This window comes from Colossoma macropomum, unplaced genomic scaffold, assembly GCF_904425465.1.
Source record: "Colossoma macropomum unplaced genomic scaffold, Colossoma_macropomum, whole genome shotgun sequence".
In the NCBI taxonomy this organism is placed as follows: domain Eukaryota; kingdom Metazoa; phylum Chordata; class Actinopteri; order Characiformes; family Serrasalmidae; genus Colossoma; species Colossoma macropomum.
The window spans coordinates 2,929,942-2,952,250 of NW_023494787.1; the positions used below are offsets into that span (position 1 = coordinate 2,929,942).

Here is a 22,309-nt window from a genome sequence, read left to right on the forward strand (position 1 = left end):
GTTATTAACAAAAAAGCATCAAGACATATGTTGCAGATCAGCAGAATAAGGATGAAGGAGTCTGAAAAAATCTGGTCTCTACAGACATACTGATTGCTTTAAACTTTGTCGTTTTTGAAGACTTTTGAGAGGAACTTGGATGGCAAAAACAAATTAATTCTTGACCAAATCAGTCCTAAACTGTCACTGAAAGTCCGGAGAGCCAAATTTTATAACCTGCAAGCTCCCTGTCTCCTCCTGAAAGGCCTTGCTCCATACCAGGGGTCAGCAACGTGCGGCTCTTTTGCTGCCCTGTTGTGGCTCCACAGCAGAATCAGATTTGTAAGTAAAAATAAAATAATCCTCCTTTACAGTAAAATAAAGCTCTGCTGATCGTTCAACACAGTTTAACAATAAATGGTCTTAAACTCTGGAGTTAATGTAGAACTGCTAATTCACCCTTTAACCCTGAAGATCAGCGCAGACTGCTGGTCACCATAGCAACACAGACAACAGTCTCGCCTAGCTAGTAGCTAACGAAACAGCAAAGAGAGAGATTTAAGACGGACATCGATTAATTTGGAGACTAATGGACTTATTAGCGTTTATAATCACTCCAGCTGGTTTCCTGATACGTTTAATCTGCAATGAGAAACTATCAAACAACAAAAAGTTGCAAAGCTGAAGTTAGTTTCTTGTTCGAATTTTCCCGTTCCACCTTAAATGGTACAGCAGTTACATTCTGGCGCCTCAGGCACCATTTAAGGTGGAACGGGAAAATTCGAACAAGAAGCTGGCGAATTAGAAACTGACTTACTTCAGCCTCATAAAAACACATTACAACAGGTTAGGTGTGTTACAGGAGTGGTTATGTTAGGTTAGGTATGATACAAGTGTGGTTAGGTTAGGTGTGTTATAGGTGTGGTTTTGTTAGGTTAGGTGTGTTACACTTGCGGTTGTGTTAGGTTAGGTGTGTTACAGGTGTGCTTATGTAAGGTTAGGTGTGTTACAGGTGTGGTTATGTTAGGTTAGGTGTGTTACAGGTGTGGTTTTGTTAGGTTAGGTGTGTTACACTTGCGGTTGTGTTAGGTTAGGTGTGTTACAGGTGTGGTTATGTTAGGTTAGGTGTGTTACAGATGTGGTTATGTTAGGTTAGGTGTGTTACAGGTGTGGTTATGTTAGGTTAGGTGTGTTACAGATGTGGTTATGTTAGGTTAGGTGTGTTACAGGTGTGGTTATGTTAGATTAGGTGTGTTACAGGTGTGGTTTTGTTAGGATAGGTATGTTACAGGTGTGGTTATGTAAGGTTAGGTGTGTTACAGGTGTGGTTATGTTAGGTTAGGTGTGTTACAGGTGTGGTTTTGTTAGGATAGGTATGTTATACTTGCAGTTGTGTTAGGTTAGGTGTGTTACAGGTGTGGTTATGTTAGGTTAGGTGTGTTACAGATGTGGTTATGTTAGGTTAGGTGTGTTACAGGTGTGGTTATGTTAGGTTAGGTGTGTTACAGATGTGGTTATGTTAGGTTAGGTGTGTTACAGGTGTGGTTATGTTAGATTAGGTGTGTTACAGGTGTGGTTTTGTTAGGATAGGTATGTTACAGGTGTGGTTATGTAAGGTTAGGTGTGTTACAGGTGTGGTTATGTTAGGTTAGGTGTGTTACAGGTGTGGTTTTGTTAGGATAGGTATGTTATACTTGCAGTTGTGTTAGGTTAGGTGTGTTACAGATGTGGTTATGTTAGGTTAGGTGTGTTACAGGAGTGGTTTTATTAGGTTAGGTGTGTTACAGGAGTGGTTATGTTAGGTTAGGTATGATACAGGTGTGGTTATGTTAGGTTAGGTGTGTTACAGGTGTGGTTATGTTAGGTTAGGTGTGTTACAGGTGTGGTTATGTTAGGTTAGGTCTGTTACAGGTGTGGTTTTGTTAGGTTAGGTGTGTTACAGGAGTGGTTATGTTAGGTTAGGTATGATACAAGTGTGGTTATGTTAGGTTAGGTGTGTTATAGGTGTGGTTTTGTTAGGTTAGGTGTGTTACACTTGCGGTTGTGTTAGGTTAGGTGTGTTACAGGTGTGCTTATGTAAGGTTAGGTGTGTTACAGGTGTGGTTATGTTAGGTTAGGTGTGTTACAGGTGTGGTTTTGTTAGGTTAGGTGTGTTACACTTGCGGTTGTGTTAGGTTAGGTGTGTTACAGGTGTGGTTATGTTAGGTTAGGTGTGTTACAGATGTGGTTATGTTAGGTTAGGTGTGTTACAGGTGTGGTTATGTTAGGTTAGGTGTGTTACAGATGTGGTTATGTTAGGTTAGGTGTGTTACAGGTGTGGTTATGTTAGATTAGGTGTGTTACAGGTGTGGTTTTGTTAGGATAGGTATGTTACAGGTGTGGTTATGTAAGGTTAGGTGTGTTACAGGTGTGGTTATGTTAGGTTAGGTGTGTTACAGGTGTGGTTTTGTTAGGATAGGTATGTTATACTTGCAGTTGTGTTAGGTTAGGTGTGTAACAGATGTGGTTATGTTAGGTTAGGTGTGTTACAGGAGTGGTTTTATTAGGTTAGGTGTGTTACAGGAGTGGTTATGTTAGGTTAGGTATGATACAGGTGTGGTTATGTTAGGTTAGGTGTGTTACAGGTGTGGTTATGTTAGGTTAGGTGTGTTACAGGTGTGGTTATGTTAGGTTAGGTCTGTTACAGGTGTGGTTTTGTTAGGTTAGGTGTGTTACAGGAGTGGTTATGTTAGGTTAGGTATGATACAAGTGTTGTTATGTTAGGTTAGGTGTGTTATAGGTGTGGTTTTGTTAGGTTAGGTGTGTTACACTTGCGGTTGTGTTAGGTTAGGTGTGTTACAGGTGTGCTTATGTAAGGTTAGGTGTGTTACAGGTGTGGTTATGTTAGGTTAGGTGTGTTACAGGTGTGGTTTTGTTAGGTTAGGTGTGTTACACTTGCGGTTGTGTTAGGTTAGGTGTGTTACAGGTGTGGTTATGTTAGGTTAGGTATGTTAGGTTAGGTATGTTACAGGTGTGGTTATGTTAGGTTAGGTATGTTAGGTTAGGTGTGTTACAGGTGTGGTTAGGTTAGGTTAGGTGTGTTACAGGTGCGGTTATGTTAGGTTAGGTATGTTAGGTTAGGTGCGTTACAGGTGTGGTTATGTTAGGTTAAGTATGTTAGGTTAGGTATGTTACAGGTGCGGTTATGTTAGGTTAGGTATGTTAGGTTAGGTGTGTTACAGGTGTGGTTAGGTTAGGTTAGGTTAGGTGTGTTACAGGTGCGGTTATGTTAGGTTAGGTATGTTAGGTTAGGTGCGTTACAGGTGTGGTTATGTTAGGTTAAGTATGTTAGGTTAGGTATGTTACAGGTGCGGTTATGTTCGGTTAGGTGTGTTACAGGCATGGTTATTTTGAGTTATGTACGTTAGGTTAGGTATGTTACAGGTGTGGTTATGTTAGGTTAGGTATGTTAGGTTAGGTGTGTTACAGGTACGGTTATGTTAGGTTAGGTATGTTAGGTGAGGTATGTTGCAAGTGTGGTTATGTTACGTTAGTTTAGGTGTGTTACAGGTGTGGTTATGTTAGGTTAGGTATGTTAGGTTAGGTGTGTTACAGGTGCGGTTAAGTTAGGTTAGGTATGTTACAGGTGCGGTTATGTTCGGTTAGGTGTGTTACAGGCATGGTTATTTTGGGTTAGGTACGTTAGGTTAGGTATGTTACAGGTGCGGTTATGTTAGGTTAGGTATGTTACAGGTGTGGTTATGTTAGATTAGGTATGTTAGGTTAGGTGTGTTACAGGTGCGGTTATGTTAGGTTAGGTAGGTTAGGTTAGGTATGTTGCAAGTGTGGTTATGTTAGGTATGTTAGGTTAGGTGTGTTACAGTTGTGGTTATGTTAGGTTAGGTATGTTAGGTTAGGTGTGTTACAGGTGTGGTTATGTTAGGTTAGGTATGTTAGGCTAGGTATGTTACAGGTGTGGTTAGGTTGGGTATGTTAGGTTAGGTGTGTTACAGGTGTGGTTATGTAAGTTTAGGTGTGTTATAGGTGTGGTTATGTTAGGCTAGTTGTGTTACAGGTGTGGTTAGGTTAGGTGTGTTATGGGTATGGTTAGGTTAGGTGTGTTACGGGTGTGGTTAGGTTAGGTGTGTTACAGGTGTGGTTATGTTAGGTTAGGTGTGTTACAGGCGTGGTTATGTTAGGTTAGGTGTGTTACAGGTGTGGTAATGTTAGGTTAGGTGTGTTACAGGTGTGGATATATTAGGTTAGGTGTGTTACAGGTGCGGATATGTTAGGTTAGGCATGTTACCAGTGTGGTTATGTTAGTTTAACTGTGTTACAGGTGTGGTTGTGTTAGGTTAGGTGTGTTACAGGTGTGGTTAGGTTAGGTATCTTACAGGTGTGCTTATGTTAGATTAGGTATGTTACAAGTGTGGTTATGTTAGGTTAGGTGTGTTATAGGTGTGGTTATGTTAGGTTAGGTGTGTTACAGGTGCAGTTATGTTAGGTTAGGTGTGTTACAGGTGTGGTAATGTTTAACTATGTTACAGGTGTGGTTATGTAAGGTTAGGTGTGTTACAGGTGTGGTTATGTTAGGTTAGGTGTGTTACAGGTGCAGTTATGTTAGGTTAGGTGTGTTACAGGTGTGGTAATGTTTAACTATGTTACAGGTGTGGTTATGTAAGGTTAGGTGTGTTACAGGTGTGGTTATGTTGGGTTAGGTGCATTACAGGTGTGGTTATGTTAGGTTAGGTATGTTACAGGTGTGGTTATGTTGGGTTAGGTGTGTTACAGGTGTGGTTATGTTAGGTTAGGTATGTAACAGATGTAGATAGGTTAGGTGTGTGTTACAGGTGTGGTTATGTTGGGTTAGGTTTGCTACAGGTGCGGTTGTGTTAGGTTAGTTATGTTATAGGTGCGGTTATGTTAGTTTAACTGTGTTACAGGTGTGGTTATGTTAGGTTAGGTGTGTTACAGGTGTGGTTATGTTAGGTTAGGTGTGTTACAGGTGTGGTTATGTTAGGTTAGGTATGTTACAGGCATAGTGATGTTAGGTTCGGTGTGTTACAGGTGTGGTTATGTTAGGTTAGGTTAGGTGTGTTACAGGTGCGGTTATGTTAGGTTAGGTATGTTAGGTTAGGTACGTTACAGGTGTGGTTATGTTAGGTTAGGTATGTTAGGTTAGGTATGTTACAGGTTTGGTTAGGTTGGGTATGTTACGTTAGGTGTGTTACAGGTGTGGTTATGTTAGGTTAGGTATGTTACAGGTGTGGTTAGGTTAGGTATTTTAGGTTAGGTATGTTACAGGTGCGGTTAAGTTAGGTTAGGTGTGTTACAGGTGTGGTTATGTTAGGTTAGGTGTGTTACAGGTGTGGTTATGTTAGGTTCAGTATGTTAGGTTAGGTATGTTACAGGTGTGGTTATGTTAGGTTAGGTATGTTAGGTTAGGTATGTTACAGGTGCGGTTAAGTTAGGTTATTTGTGTTACAGGTGTGGTTATGTTAAGTTAGGTATGTTACAGGTGTGGTTATGTTAGGTTAAGTATGTTAGGTTAGGTGTGTTACAGGTGTGCTTATGTTAGCTTAGGTATGTTAGGTTAGGTATGTTACAGGTGTGGTTATGTTAGTTTAGGTATGTTAGGTTAGGTATGTTAAAGGTGTGGTTAGGTTGGGTATGTTAGGTTAGGTTAGGTGTGTTACAGGTGCGGTTATGTTAGGTTAGGTATGTTAGGTTAGGTACGTTACAGGTGTGGTTATGTTAGGTTAGGTATGTTAGGTTAGGTATGTTACAGGTTTGGTTAGGTTGGGTATGTTACGTTAGGTGTGTTACAGGTGTGGTTATGTTAGGTTAGGTATGTTACAGGTGTGGTTAGGTTAGGTATTTTAGGTTAGGTATGTTACAGGTGCGGTTAAGTTAGGTTAGGTGTGTTACAGGTGTGGTTATGTTAGGTTAGGTGTGTTACAGGTGTGGTTATGTTAGGTTCAGTATGTTAGGTTAGGTATGTTACAGGTGTGGTTATGTTAGGTTAGGTATGTTAGGTTAGGTATGTTACAGGTGCGGTTAAGTTAGGTTATTTGTGTTACAGGTGTGGTTATGTTAAGTTAGGTATGTTACAGGTGTGGTTATGTTAGGTTAAGTATGTTAGGTTAGGTGTGTTACAGGTGTGGTTATGTTAGCTTAGGTATGTTAGGTTAGGTATGTTACAGGTGTGGTTATGTTAGTTTAGGTATGTTAGGTTAGGTATGTTAAAGGTGTGGTTAGGTTGGGTATGTTAGGTTAGGTGTGTTACAGGTGTGTTAGGTTAGGTTAGGTATGTTAGGTTAGGTATGTTACAGGTGTGGTTAGGTTAGGTATGTTAGGTTAGGTATGTTACAGGTGTGGTTATGTTGAGTTAGGTATGTTACAGGTGTGGTTATGTTAGGTTAGGTATGTTACAGGTGTGGTTATGTTAGGTTAGGTATGTTACAGGTGTGGTTATGTTAGGTTAGGTATGTTAGGTTAGGTATGTTACAGTTGTGGTTATGTTAGGTTAGGTATGTTAGGTTAGGTGTGTTACAGGTGCAGTTATGTTAGGTTAGGTATGTTAGGTTAGGTGTGTTACAGATGCGGTTATGTTAGGTCAGGCATGTTAGGTTAGGTATGTTAGGTTAGGTATGTTAGGTTAGGTGTGTTACAGGTGCGGTTATGTTAGGTTAGGTATGTTAGGTTAGGTGTGTTACAGGTGCGGTTAAGTTAGGTTAGGTATGTTAGGTTAGGTATGTTAGGTTAGGTGTGTTACAGGTGCGGTTATGTTAGGTCAGGCATGTTAGGTTAGGTATGTTAGGTTAGGTATGTTAGGTTAGGTATGTTAGGTTAGTGCCATATTCCAGAGGGAAATTATTTGAGGATTATATAACTGCATGTTATAGTGACCTCAGTTTCATCCAGAACAATCAAATGTGTTTTAAATGAGGAAAAGTCATAAATTATGAAGCAAAACTGTGAGTCATTTATTTAGAAATGTTAAACTTCGAAAGATGTCAAACTGACACCCAAGAAAGATTTTTTTTCTCTCTTGGAAATGGTCAGTGTTCGGGCTTCTATACACCAGATATTATTTAAAAAATAAGTATTTATAAATAAAAAAGTATAATAAATATATTTGTTGTAAATGTAGGTTAATAGTGTGAACTTCCGGTGTTTTTACGCTGCAATTCCTGCATTGGTCGTTTCTCACTGCTCTGATCTCTGTTCAGGTGGATATCACATCAAGCCTCAGTGATGAAGTGCAGCACACACACTCACATATACACGAGGCTGTGACAAGCCACGACTCGTCTGCAGTCACTGTACGTCTAGCATATCAGGATTCCTGAGCGGAAGCCAGCACTCTCAGATACAACATCACCGGCTGGATTTAGCCCATTTAATGCTCTGTGTAAGGTAAAAGAAGCTGAATCTGCAAACACATATTAAGACCAAAACTGAAACACAAATGCAGAATTTATGCTGTTGGAGCAGCTTTTTCAGATTTACAGTCTGTTCAAAGCAAGTTAGAGTGTACAGCAGGTTTAGTGTAGCATGTGAGGTTCAATGTTTACAGTAAATTTAAGGCCAGTTTCCTGGACATGGATTATGTCTAGTCTTAGTCTAGGATTAGTTCTAACCCCAGGTGTATTTCATACTATGGCTTATTATTCATTAACTACAGGGACTTCAGTGCAAACTGGCTGAGCTGTTCTTAGGCTATAGACATGTGTAATAAAGCTTTGGGCCACTGATGAGACCAGGCCATTGTAAGGGGTTAGTCTAAGTCTATGAAAGCAGCTTAGTGTGTAAAGCAGGATTAGCATTTAAAGCAGGGTTGCATGTGTTGCGAGTTTAGTGTGTAAAGCAGTGCAAGACAGGTTTAGCATGCAAGATAGGTGTAGCGTCAAAGCAGGTTTAGAAACATAGCGTAGTGGTTTCCGTAGTGGTTTTTATGCTGGTCTAGTGGAGGTTTTTAGCTGGTCACCCAGCATGGTCATGGCATGCTATTCTATTGCAAAACAACATATTGTCACTGCGTGCGTTTACATGTACTTAATAATCAGATCATTATCAGATTTCTGCAGTTATCGAATTATAAAATGGTCGTGTAAACAGCACACTCTGATTTCTTCGATCAGATTGACATCTATAAATCTGATTAAGAAATCTGATAAAGAGGCTGGATTCGAGCTCAGTAATCAGATTTCTCAGTGCATGTATACTCTTACTCTGATTTCTTTCATTTCTCTCAGTCTGAGCATGTGCGAAAACAGAACTCTGTCCCAGAAACAGCGAGCAGCGTTTAACACAGCACCCGTGAGACACAGCACAGCACTTTTGGAGCGACACTGAAACCGAATACATGCTCGACCAAATGAAGGATTTAGAAATTCTTTATCTTCTACATGATTTATGTTTCTGTATATGATTTATGTTTATGTAAACACGCTGCACCAGTTACTGATGCAATCTGATTTTCTGCACTTATCAGATTATTAAGCATAAACACACTGAACCAGTTACTGATTTTCTGCAGGTATCAGATTATTAAGTGTAAACACACTGAACCAGTTTCTGACACAATCTGATTTTCTGCAGGTATCAGATTATTAAATGTAAACACACTGAACCAGTTACCGACACAGTCTGATTTTCTGCAGTTATCAGATTATTAAGCGTAAACACACTGAACCAGTTTCTGACACAATCTGATTTTCTGCAGGTATCAGATTATTAAGCGTAAACACACTGAACCAGTTTCTGACACAATCTGATTTTCTGCAGGTATTAGACTATTAAGCGTAAACACACTGAACCAGTTTCTGACACAATCTGATTTTCTGCAGTTATCAGATTATTAAGCGTAAACACACTGAACCAGTTACTGACACAATCTGATTTTCTGCAGGTATCATATTATTAAGCGTAAACACACTGAACCGGTTACTGACACAATCTGATTTTCTGCAGTCATCAGATTATTAAGCGTAAACACACTGAACCAGTTTCTGACACAGTCTGATTTTCTGCAGGTATTAGACTATTAAGCGTAAACACACTGAACCAGTTTCTGACACAATCTGATTTCCTGCAATTATTCGATTATTAAGTGTAAACACACTGAACCAGTTTCAGACACAATCTGATTTTCTGCAGTCATCAGATTATTAAGCGTAAACACACTGAACCAGTTACTGACACAATCTGATTTCCTGCAATTATTTGATTATTAAGTGTAAACACACTGAACCAGTTACTGACACAATCTGATTTTCTGCAGGTATCAGATTATTAAGCGTAAACACACTGAACCAGTTTCTGACACAATCTGATTTTCTGCAGGTATCAGATTATTAAGCGTAAACACACTGAACCAGTTTCTGACACAATCTGATTTTCTGCAGGTATCAGATTATTAAGCGTAAACACACTGAACCAGTTTCTGACACAATCTGATTTTCTGCAGTTATCAGATTATTAAGCGTAAACACACTGAACCAGTTTCTGACACAATCTGATTTTCTGCAGTTATCAGATTATTAAGTGTAAACACACTGAACCAGTTTCTGACACAATCTGATTTCCTGCAATTATTTGATTATTAAGTGTAAACACACTGAACCAGTTACTGACACAATCTGATTTTCTGCAGGTATCAGATTATTAAGTGTAAACACACTGAACCAGTTTCTGACACAATCTGATTTTCTGCAGTTATCAGATTATTAAGCGTAAACACACTGAACCAGTTTCTGACACAATCTGATTTTCTGCAGTTATCAGATTATTAAGCGTAAACACACTGAACCAGTTTCTGACACAGTCTGATGTTATTAAGTGGCAGCCACACTCACTGCCAGAACATCCGTTTCTGTTGGTTCATTCATCGAGGAATTCACACACAGTGTAAAAGGAAGCTGGTATTTTCAGATTAATGTAAAAAAAAATTAAAAAAGGAAGAATGACATCTGTCTTTAGTGGTATGTATGTCCGTCTGTGCCTTCCTGCATTGATGGAATGACTCCTCTTTCCCTGGTGAGTAAGACACCTCTACCCACTGTAAGACGGGTACAGAGGGGAAGCCAAGGTTGGGCAATAGCAGTTAAGCATGTCGTGTTTGACGTTTTGAGAAGGAGGAAGTAGGAATTACATGACGTCTGTGTCCTGGATGTGCCGGGGGGCTAAAACTAAAGTACAGTGTGAGATACGTATTAAATATGAGTGGAGTGAGTTAAGAGTGTTGAAACTGTGGATAATGGAAGTCCCCCCTTCATGAGCCCTTTTCCCTGAGATACAGACTCTTCTCTCAGGAAACAAGGTCAAGAAACAGTTTTGGGAAGCTTGTGAGCCCCTCTGCATTAAATATAAGCCCCCTCTGATGCAGTGTATTATGCACATCCTGTAGTGATCCCATATATGCTCATCGTCCACTGTCGTAATATGAATGCTCTCGAATTTCCCTTATTCCTCAATTTCCTTGATTCCGCCCTCCATCAGGGCATTATATAGGGGCCCTGCACTCCCGCCCATCTGCACCACAGCAAACTCAGAAAACTGAAAACTTTACAGCAACAACTTCCCTGCAGAAACACCATGAGCCCTCTCCTCAGTAAGTCTGACTCTGTTTCATTGTGTTTGCTGTAGGTTTCTCCTCTTTTCTCCTGCTGTGAGGAAAAAAACAGAACTAACTGTTCTTGATGGTCAAACTTTTGCTTATGAAGCTGATTAGGCAGTGATTTCTCATCATTTTCAGTAGAACCTAATGCTTCACTCTGGACTGATTGTTTCTCTGTTACTCCACAGTTGCTGCTCTTCTCTGTTCCCTCCTGGCCGTGTCCACCTCAGCTCCGGTCCAGTTCAGCCCTCAGGATGGTTTCTCTCAGCACGTGGAGCTCGCCAAGAGCTTAACCAAGAAGCTGCTCAGTGAAATTCCCACAGTGCATCACTCCTGTGTTGGCGCTGAGGTAAGACACCACACCCTTCCCCACATTTTCCTTCCATCTCGTGCTAGTAAAATACAAGCGTTTAGGGTTTTAGATTGAATGAGTTTAAGCTTACAGTGTGTGTTTACCATTTTAAAATGAATATGGTGTATTTTGTCAGTGTTGTATAGTTTGCATGATGCTTTATGTATTTCATGCCAGTTTCATATCACTGAATAATTCATAGAAGTTGAATAATAATTCATAGTATTTGCTAAATAATTCATAGTGAATACTGAATAATTTATAGTGGCTGCTGAATAATTAATAGTAGGTACTGAATAATTCATAGTAGATGCTGAATAACTCAGTAGATACTGAATAACTCAGTAGATACTGAATAATTCATAGTAGATTCTGAATAATTCATAGTAGGTGCTGAATAATTAATTGTAGATGCTGAATAATTCATAGTAGGTACTGAATAATTCATAGTAGATTCTGAATAATTCATAGTAGATTCTGAATAATTCATAGTAGGTACTGAATAATTCATAGTAGATTCTGAATAATTCATAGTAGGTGCTGAATAATTAATTGTAGATGCTGAATAATTCATAGTAGGTACTGAATAATTAATAATTGATACTGAATAATTCATAGTAGATACTGAATAATTAATAATTGATACTGAATAGTGGATACTGAACTCATAGTGGATACTGGATAATTTATAATAGTAATTAATATATAATATATAATAGTAAAATAGAGCATATAATCATTTATAATCATTTATTACTGAATGTACAGTAATTATTGAGTAAATCTTTAAGACTGATAATAGCTGAGTAGTCTGGCTGCAGTTTAAGGGGTCAGTCGAGGTGATGGAGGTAAAGTTGAATGTGCAGAGTGATTCTTATTACAGCTGATGTTGTTTGGTGTTTGCAGGGTCTCAGTCTGGAACCGTCTGCTGAAGCGAAGAATCTGGAGTATATAATGGCAGCGCTGGCCATTCCTGCGGCCCCCCGACTCGCCCCCATCTCAGAGACACACACTCCGGTGAGTCCGGTTTGATATCAGAGTAAGACTTAAACCATTTTCTGAGAAAAAAACCCTCAGAATTTCTCACTTCGACCAAAATAGTATGGATTAATAACTCTTTTGTTGTGGAGGGGTAGTTGTGGGCGCGCTCTATGATGAAGAAATGTCTAACTGCTTTAAATGTTGTTTGAATCAGGTGCTCTTTGGTGTCAAAAGAAAAATTCCAGTGAGGAGTGAAGAGAGAGTAAAAAAACCCCTCCAAACCAGCCACTTCCCAAATTAACTGTCTTCATTGCATTGGCTAGTCTGAGCTGGACTCCTAAGAAATGCCCACGCACAGCGGCTCATGCAAACATTCTTATCTTTAGCCAATGAAATTGCTTCGGAGGTGGGGTATAATTAATGCACCTTCCGTCTGACTGATTATAGCAGGGCTGTCAAACTCAACCAGTGAAAGGACCATGTTATAAATCCTCAGCAGATCTGTGGACCAGCGGTGTTTATATTTCATTTTTACTTAACATTTTGCTACGACCTGAACGGATCATTGTTTATTCAAAATATGCCAAAACTGCAACAGCAAAATAGGCATTGAATACTTATTTAAAAATAAGTCTAAATAAAAATAAATTGTTTTAGGCAGTATTTTTTTTTTTTAACTGCCTATTTGTTTGAACGAGACACCCAGCATCTTTTCTTTTTGTGTAACCGCTGACCCACAGATTATTGTTGGGGGTCAGAACACACATTATGTTGCAGTGCATGCTGGGGGCTGTAGTGCATCTCAGGGTGAAACGGGCTAATAATAATAAAGAATTAGAATAATTTTGCGGGCCGAATAGGACTGTGTCACGGGCCTGACTATGTTTGACACATGGGGATTACAGGCACACGTGTTTGTGCCTGACTAATAACCTGGGCGTGTTTGAACACCTTCCTTTGGGTTTTTTCACTTTTTCCCCATTGAATAACCTGTCTGAGCCTCTCCATGAGAAAAGTGTGAGATCTCATCGTTCTTTTATACAGCTCTGTTCTAGATCACAGAACTCTCTCAGCAGTCTGTCAGTGCAGAAGGAGAACTCACACTTTTCTCCTTCATCACCAGAGCCTCTCACAGTGAAACGCTGGATCTCTTAATCTCCTCTTTTTTTCCCTACAACTTCATCACTGTGGAAACAAACACTCGTATCGCCAAACTGATCATTTTACAGGAGAAAAAAAAATGTTCTTAACTTTTAATGTAGGTTAATTGATTTTTTAGCTGCTTCTAAGCATCTGTTAGTCATGAGATTTTAACACAGAGCAGCCAGCGTCTTTAAATTATTCTCAAATTATGGATTATTTCAAATGACGGTATTATTTCCTCACAGTTTTAGTGTTCTGATCTGAGCACATATCCAACATGCAGCCTAGTCTTTACTGTTATCTACACAGATGGACAAAAATGTGGATAAATTCCAGACGTTAAGATAGGCTACTGCTGTGCTTTAGTCCATGTTTATGGATCACAGTGAGTCTTACAGGGTCAGAAACCACAGAATCAGGTCTATTAGAGACACTGAACACCACGTGGTCTGAGATGATTTAAGGACACAGTTAGCTGCTTTGTGGAGTAAATGGAAGTTCATTACTTGTTAGCGTCTGAGCTAAAGAAGCGCGCTTGTTTGAGGTTTGTCTGTCTTAGTGCTGATAAGTCTCAGGTTACTGACCGTCTGTTCCTCCTCTTTCAGGCAATGAGTTTGGGCCGAATCTCTGAAGGCCTGCAGCTGCACCAGCATCTCCTCCAGGAAGTGAAGGAAAAGCTGAAATGCTCAGAAAAACTGACCCCTCTCCTGGCGGACCTCAGAGACCTGTCTGCTCAGGTGCACAAGGTGGGTTTGATTGTTATTTAGCAGATTATTTGAGGCCTCTGGTGACATAATGAACACAATATTGCTGCAAATACAGGCCGGATTCGCCTGTTAGAGGCTCTACTCACTCACACAGTTCTGCACAAAAGTCTATCTGGGCAGTGAGTGTGCTTTACCAGTAAAACACTATACGACGTTAGAATAAACTCAAATTAACACAAATACAGTAAAAACACTATACAATGTTACAATGAACTATACATTATACAGTATCATCTGTTAATTATTCAGTAACCTTTATGAATTATTCAGTATCTATGAATTATTTAGTATTTACTATTAATTATTCAGTAACTGCTATGAATTATTCAGAATCTACTATGAATTATTTAGTAACTACTATGAATTATTCAGTATCTACTATGAATTATTTAGTAACTACTATGAATTATTCAGTATCTACTATGAATTATTCAGTATCTACTATGAATTATTTAGTAACTACTATGAATTATTCAGTATCTACTATGAATTATTCAGTATCTACTATGAATTATTTAGTAACTACTATGAATTATTCAGTATCTACTATGAATTATTCAGCATCTACTAGGAATTATTCAGTAACTACTAGGAATTATTCAGCATCTACTATGAATTATTTAGTAACTACGAATTATTCAGCACTACTATGAATGATTCAGTATCTACTATGAATGATTCAGTATCTAATATGAATTATTCAGTATCTACCATGGATTATTAGCAACTACTATGAATTATTTAGTATCTACTCTGAATTATTCAGTATCTACTCTGAATTATTATTAACTACTATTAATTATTCAGTATCTACTGTAAATTATTCAATATCTACTTTTTCAGTTCGGCGTTTCTACTATGAAAGTATAACACTAAACGCGCTGTGTCTGTCTGTGTCCAGGTGCAGCAGCTGGCCCAGTTGACCCCGTCAGAACCACAAGTCCAGTCGTCCTCCCTCTCCTCCCGTCTGACTGGTGATTACGAGGTCCAGGTGGCCACTCACCTCATCCTGCAGCAGCTCCGGAGTTTTGGACAGGACGTTTTCCGCAGCTTGCGACACATCCTCACACACTCTGCACTCGGAGCCTGAACTCCGGCCTCAGGATAGATTCTGACCTTTTAAATGAAGAACTGACCAAACACGCACAACGTCATTTGGATTATACTAACTGGTGGCTCTTCACCTTCGTTTATTTATTTATTTATATTTATAGTATTTATTATTATTGTTCATTTGTTTTATTTATTAGCTGTGAACAGTTAATAGCATTAGAAGAGTGACGATCAAGGCTGAAGCTCACAGTCAGAGAGTCAGAGGTGACCTGTGTAGATGAGATGGAAGAAAAATAGTTCTATATAGAACCATAAACACTCAAAGAACCCTTTGCACAATTAAAGGGTTCTTAACACACTAAAATGGTTCTTCAGATCGATGGAGAATATAGAACCTTTCTGAAAAGGGTTCTATAGAGCACCAAAAAGCGTTCTGGTTTTGTTACGATGTCCAGGTCCCTCTTAAAAATAATGTTTTTTAAAGGGTTCTTTAGTAAAAAAAAATGGTTCTGTATCGAACCATGGACACGTAGATGGTTCTATATAGAGCCTTTTTGAAAAGGGTTCTATATAGCATCAAAAGGGGTTCTTCTATTGTGACAATGTCAGCTTGTAACAATAAAAAAGCCTTTTTTGGTGCTATATAGAACCCTTTTCAAAAAGGTTCTATATAGAACCATATAAAACAGACTTCCTATTGATCTGAATAACTCTTTCATGTTGCAAAGAACCTTTTAATCATGCAAAGGGTTCTCTAACTGTTCACGGTTCTATATAGAACTATTTTCTTTACTAAAGAACCCTTAAAGAACCATCTTTTTAAAGTGTGTAGATAAACATACGATTGTTCACATACAAGGAGAGTGTTTAAGCTAACTACCAAACCGGCTGTTGCTGTTCTAAAGGTTGCACAGCTTGTTATTAATTTATTTAGATATTTATAACACTAATATTTTTGTTGAATTTTGTTACCAATAATAAAAAAGGAAACATTTCATTAGCCAGACCTACTAGTTAGCTAATCACAACAGCAGTCAAAAGTTTGTAATCATGTTTTGTGTTAAAAATAATTGTTGTTCAATAATAACTAATACAGCGCAGATTTAAATATCATAAACTAGATGCCAAAACATAAACTGGTTATTCACACACATGAATAGCATTAGGAGCATTAAGCAGTTATCATATGGCAAAAAAGCTCATTTCTGCTGTGGGAACAAAACCTTGTACCCCCAGGGTCGTAACTTTACAGGAGAAGGAAAAACACACTTCACTTTTAATGGAAGTCAATGGAACCAGAATTTTTTTCCAAATAATTTTAGTCCATTCATCATGCACACAGTGCAAAGGACAACAGGCGTTTTCAAATTATGTCAAAAACTGAAAAACGACAAAAAAGGTTTTCTTCCGACAGCAGCGAAATGTTATTAAACTTAAAAACTTAAATGAACTTATTGATAATGAAATATAATGATTTATAGTAATTTCTAGACATAAATGTTCAATGAATAGCTATTTGATATGAGGCGTTCTGGATATTAGTTTTATTAAAACTTACACAGCTTTCTCAGATCCACTATTAATTAAAATTTTCTGCTTTTTTACTATTTTAATATTAGCATCATGTCAGTGGCATTTTTTACATTTTATATATCTTATATTACTGAAAACAGTGACTCTACAATGTTGAACAGTAGTGTAGTTTGATAAGTTCAGCAGGTGTACACGTGTTGTGTGTTTTTTAATGGATTTAACTGGCAGTGTCTTCTAAATAATCCAGATTCACCCCTAAATTTGCTGATATTTACAGTTACGTGAGCGTTGTGGCATATTATAAAGCTCTGAAGGCCTGTCAGGAGTGTCCAGGCCTAGTTACAGTAGCTAAGTTATGATTGGACAATTGGTGATTTGGGGCAGGGCTTCGATATGGGTCAACTCTCATAACTACAACTTACATACTATAATATGTCTTTTTCATAATTGCTTAATAATCCATCGTAGTTACTAAGTAACACGTTGTAAGATTAATATCTGATTAATAAGTCTGGGGTTCAAGGGTTAATTTGCATGATGTAAGGTGCTTTTCTTTTTTTGTTCATTTCTTTTTATACCAGTTTTTACGACCACTAATAACAACAGGAATGCACTAATAATGCAACAGGAATGCACTATATAATGCAATATATATATATATATATATATATGTGTGTGTGTGTGTGTGTGTGTGTGTACTGTATATTTATACAGAATGATACCGAATCTCATGCAATGCAGCCGTCAGTTACTTAAGGTCAAAGGAAACTATTTATTTATTTATTTGCTAATTTATTTATTTATGTATTCATTCGTTCATTGTCATTCATTCAGCAGCAAAAGTTTCAAGACCACTTGAATATATAACGAGGTTAAAAGGTGAAAAGCGAATGTTTGCTGTTCAGAAACTGTGTTGAGCAACGTGTGAAACCGGATTGTGAAAGCAGAACTGTGCATTTTTTACTGTGTGTGGTCAGCATACAAGTGAGATACTTACATCATGGGATTGCACTGAAACAACCTAAAAAACTCCGTATTGTGGCCGTACATGCGGCTGTGCTGCGGAAATACGTCTGGAGTTTTATTCAGGCCGACAGTACGGAGTACAGTTTGTTTTTAAACTGGATAATATGTGATCTAAAGTGAACATGGTTTAATAAAAGTCTACTTTCAGTCAAACATATCTGGAGTCAAGTTCTGTATGCAGCAAAATACGCCACATTTTACTCACGCCGTCCTGTGTAAACCTGTCCTGCTGTTCACCTGCAGTAATGTTTCAGTTCTACTGATTCACTGAACGTGAAGGTGAAGATGATCAGTCTGTGGCTGATGAAGGAACAAAGGCCAATGTTTTTATGTAATGGTTCATTTTAAAGGAACAGTTTGGGAAAAAAGTCAAATTTACAAGTTTTCCCTCCTCTTACCCCAAATTTAGTCGATCAGCTAAGACATTTTTAGTGTTAGGCTCCTGTAGCTAACAACTATGTAGAACTGCACAACCTGCAACCAAAGTGTTTAAGATGTAAACAGAGTGATTCAGAGTGGTTTGGTGTGAAATGGTTCAGATGTCTTTACAGTGGTGGTGATAGGAACCAGGGGTCGCCATGACTACAACACAGATATAGACATTTTATTTACTATCCAGAACCACCAGTGAACCTACACGAGTCTTCTGAGTTTATATGGAATGTTGATGATGGAAAATAGTGGAAAATCTGAAATAATAACTGCTGTACGCTGAATGGATGGGGCTAAAGTGCTGTAGGCTGAATGGGCGGAGCTAAACTGCTGTAGGCTGAATGGGTGGGGCTAAAGTGCTAAAGCCTGAATGAGTGGGGCTAAACAGCTGTAGGCTGAATGGGTGGGGCTAAACTGCTGTAGGCTGAATAGGTGGGGCTAAACTGCTGTAGGCTGAATGGGTGGGGCTAAACTGCTGTAGGCTGAATAGGTGTGGCTAAACTGCTGTAGGCTGAATGGGTGGGGCTAAACTGCTGTAGGCTGAATAGGTGGGGCTAAACTGCTGTAGGCTGAATGGGTGGTGCTAAAGTGCTGTAGGCTGAATGGGCAGGGCTAAACTGCTGTAGGCTGAATGGGTGGTGCTAAAGTGCTGTAGGCTGAATGGGTGGTGCTAAAGTGCTGTAGGCTGAATGGGCAGGGCTAAACTGCTGTAGGCTGAATGGGTGGTGCTAAACTGCTGTAGGCTGAATGGGTGGTGCTAAAGTGCTGTAGGCTGAATGGGCAGGGCTAAACTGCTGTAGGCTGAATGGGTGGTGCTAAACTGCTGTAGGCTGAATGGGTGGTGCTAAAGTGCTGTAGGCTGAATGGGTGGTGCTAAAGTGCTAAAGTCTGAATGGGCGAGACTAAATGACTGACACTACAGTGGATGGGCCAAAACTGCTGTAGGCTGAATGGGCAGGGCTAAACTGAGGTTGAAAGGGCGGGGCTATCTCAAATGTATGCCATACTGTTATCTATAAACATGGACAAACATTCGTTGCATAGCTTTAGATACCAGACACGTCTTGGCTGATCGGCTGCATTTGGGTTCAGGGTCAATCTGTGTAAATTCTGAACTATTCCTTTAGTGCTGCTACTTCTCTCTGCAGTAATTCTCATCTTTCTGCTTACTGTCCTGCCCTGTAAATCCCTCGAGTGCTAAAGCAAAGCTACTGTCACAGCGAGACGAGACACACACGATCTAACTGAGCTCTACTGCACGAGTGTGTGGAAGCTTCACGGTGTTATAACACACTATGACTCTGCTAAGCTGTTTCTGATGTAGCAACGACACGTATGTGTAATATACTGTTACACAACACAGAGTAGTATAAATATTATGCAACAAGAACCGGACAACGTGACAAAAACGAAGCGTGTCACTGCCGTTAAAGGAAGAGTTTGGCAAAACCAGTCAGTAACATTTTACAAAACCGTGCCTTGACAAAGCCATGCTGTCATAACAGATTACGCTCAGTGATACAACTGTCAGATATGATGTCATAACAGATTACGCTCAGTGATATAACTGTCAGATATGCTGTCACAACAGATTACGCTCAGTGATATAACTGTCAGATATGCTGTCATAACAGATTACGCTCAGTGATATAACTGTCAGATATGCTGTCATAACAGATTACGCTCAGTGATATAACTGTCAGATATGCTGTCATAACAGATTACGCTCAGTGATATAACTGTCAGATATGCTGTCATAACAGATTACGCTCAGTGATATAACTGTCAGATAAGATGTCACAACAGATTATGCTTAGTGATATAACTGATGTTACCAACTCTGCAATATTCTGACATGTCATAATGTCATAGTGTTTGATGTCATGAAGGCTAACTAGTGTGCACTTAGCAAAAATTGGCACTGAGCTGTCATAACATCAAACATTATGACATCAACCATGACAATTACTGGTAATAGTAACATAACACTGTTATGTTATGGGACATAATCTGTTATATGACAGCATATGACATCTGCCTTGGTATGTTTATGGCATGGTTATGTCAATGATACAAAGCACGGTTCAAGCCAAGTTATCCAAAAAAATCGAATTTATCCAGTTTTCCCCACCTTATGGCAAACATAGTAGATCAACAAAGACATGCTTGGTGTCTGAAATTTGCTTCTGCAGTTTTAGACTTTGAGCTGGAGGCTAATGTAGCTAACAGCCCAGACAGCAAACATATACGGGTCCTCACTGTAATTCTCACTGCTGGTCCACCCTCGGACCACCCAGGTTACTGTCCTGACTAACCAGTTTTTAAATTTCCTCAAACAGATTTTAAATGCACACAGACTTTTAACTTGGAAAATAAACTCAGACAAATATTGCAAATAACAGACTAGGCCTTATTTAAAATGGTTTTGTTGAAAATGTTGTTGCTGACACTGTGCTAGATTGGTTATGGCTGTATCACCAGCCTTATTTATGATATTGTTAGAATTCAATTATACTGTTAGAATTATTTACTAAACTAATTTACAAAGGAGAAAAAAACAAATGGAGGAAAAATAGGTAAATTTGGTCTGTGAGTGGAAGCAGAGCTCTGAATACTGGCATCTTGTCTAATACCAGGCCATCCGCCAGCTTTGCCGTCAGCAGGACAACAGTGGCCTGCGATCCTCTCACTATCTGGGAGGTAATGGAAGCTAAAGGTAATGGTCATCTCTCTGTTCCCTCATTTATATTTTCCAGTAAACAGCTCTATATTCCTATGGCCTTACGCCACAATCACGTTTCTTCAACAAAACAAGACTAACTTCATATAAGACAGAAGGAAGGGAGGACGGGGACAACAAGGAACAGATGCAGCCTAAAGCTGAAATGAACACTTGGAAGTATAGGACTAATAAGCAGCTTTATCCACCATTATTTTCAGATCTGAAAAGGGAAATGCGCAAGTTGCTGCTACTGAAGTCGATACATTCACTCAATCCCTCACCTCTCTGAGAGCTCATCTAATAAACTTTACTAGAGCCGATACAGCATTGGAACAACCCGAAAGACGGCATCTTAGATTCCCGAAGAAAAACAGCGAGGCAAAGTGGACGAGGGCTTCTTAAAACTGGTACTGAAACAGGCAGTAAGACTAAGACTAATTATAATCATGCTTTCAAACCTGCTTCCAAATAGACTCCTTTATTAAAACACATTCTGGTTGAACCTTTCAGTGAACCAGAATGGGAATCTATTCAGTGATTAGTGTTTTTACCCACTTTCACTTTTAAACGTCACGGTACTAAAAGCATCACAACAACTTGCCCTTCACCATTTCCCCTCAGGGGGATTCCTTCGTACCATTTTAAGGGCTATTCCCATCACTGAATTAGCTCAAATGACTTCTCGGAGCGGTGAGGGGTCGAGTCAGCATCAATATAGACTTCAGGAGAAGAACCTACCTGGAAATCATGGCTATTTAACACAACATTTTGTCCACTACTTTCAAACTGGGCTTTACGTAGTGAACTAGTCCATCTGTTGTACATGTCTGCTGATGTAAGTTTGTTACTTTTCTGTGCTCAAAAATGTCTCAAGAACTTTCTGATGTTAAAAAAAAATTGCTTAGTTAGCTAATTAGCTCACTGAAGCTAGCCTCTGTGTTTGAATAAGAAGACACCTATAAAACCCAAACTAAAAGCCACATTAATAAACATATTAGAAATCACTAGTAAAATCTACAAAAATCAGGACAAAAGTTGCACAGCAATTAGCCAGAGATGTTATAAAGGAGGAGGAGACGGTCACTGGGTGAAACATGAATGGGAAAGCTTGTAATGCTCAACATGGCGTCTGTTTGCAGGGAAAGTCTCGCCCTTCAAGAAAAGCTGTTTAAGCTGCGAGTAGGAAAAGATCCCCTCGTTGTGGGGGTCTGTGCAAGTGCAAAGCCAGAATATGCCAAAAAAAAAATGTTTTTGTGCGTTATCGAGACAAAGGCAATTTACGAGGTTTCTGTCCGATTTTATCAGTGATTTCAAGCAGGGATGTGTTTTTTAAATGGTAATTTGGCCTTCAGTGTTGAGTATTTTGGTCTCTCCTCATTCACAGAGAGAGGTCTGGTCTTGTAGGACTGGAAATAAGTGCCTGGCAAATTTGCAAAGTTGGCCGCTGAGTGAACAGACTTGCCTACACTCTCAGAAATAAAGGTACTAAACCGTCACTGGGTCAGTTCCCCTCTCATCTCTGGGGTGGGACCCTCAAGGGTTCATCTCAGTACCTTTAGTCAGGGAACATAACTGAACCATAATCCACTGAAATGATATGTTCTAAGCTGTACTGACTCCACACACCCCGTCTCGTCTCCAGGCTTTTATTTTACTGTTCTGTTTTAAAACATTCGGTTATGAAAAGGTACAAATACAAACTTTTCACCTGGAAAAACTTA

General features: G+C 39.1%; 1 protein-coding gene across 1 annotated transcript; it reads left to right on the forward strand.

Moving 5' to 3' along the window:
• Window positions 1-10,036: 10,036 nt before the first annotated feature.
• On the forward strand, window positions 10,037-14,912 carry csf3b (colony stimulating factor 3 (granulocyte) b). The gene is made up of 5 exons (XM_036565462.1): window positions 10,037-10,573; window positions 10,768-10,928; window positions 11,838-11,948; window positions 13,661-13,801; window positions 14,724-14,912. The coding sequence occupies exons 1-5, from the start codon at window positions 10,558-10,560 to the stop codon at window positions 14,910-14,912; spliced, it is 618 nt and encodes a 205-aa protein (XP_036421355.1). The 5' UTR covers window positions 10,037-10,557.
• The last annotated feature ends 7,397 nt before the right edge of the window (window positions 14,913-22,309 follow it).

Coding starts and splice junctions, on each gene's coding strand:
- csf3b (XM_036565462.1), top strand. Junction 10,929..11,837: donor ACTCCTGTGTTGGCGCTGAG/GTAAGACACCAC, acceptor TGGTGTTTGCAG/GGTCTCAGTCTGGAACCGTC. Junction 13,802..14,723: donor TGTCTGCTCAGGTGCACAAG/GTGGGTTTGATT, acceptor GTCTGTGTCCAG/GTGCAGCAGCTGGCCCAGTT.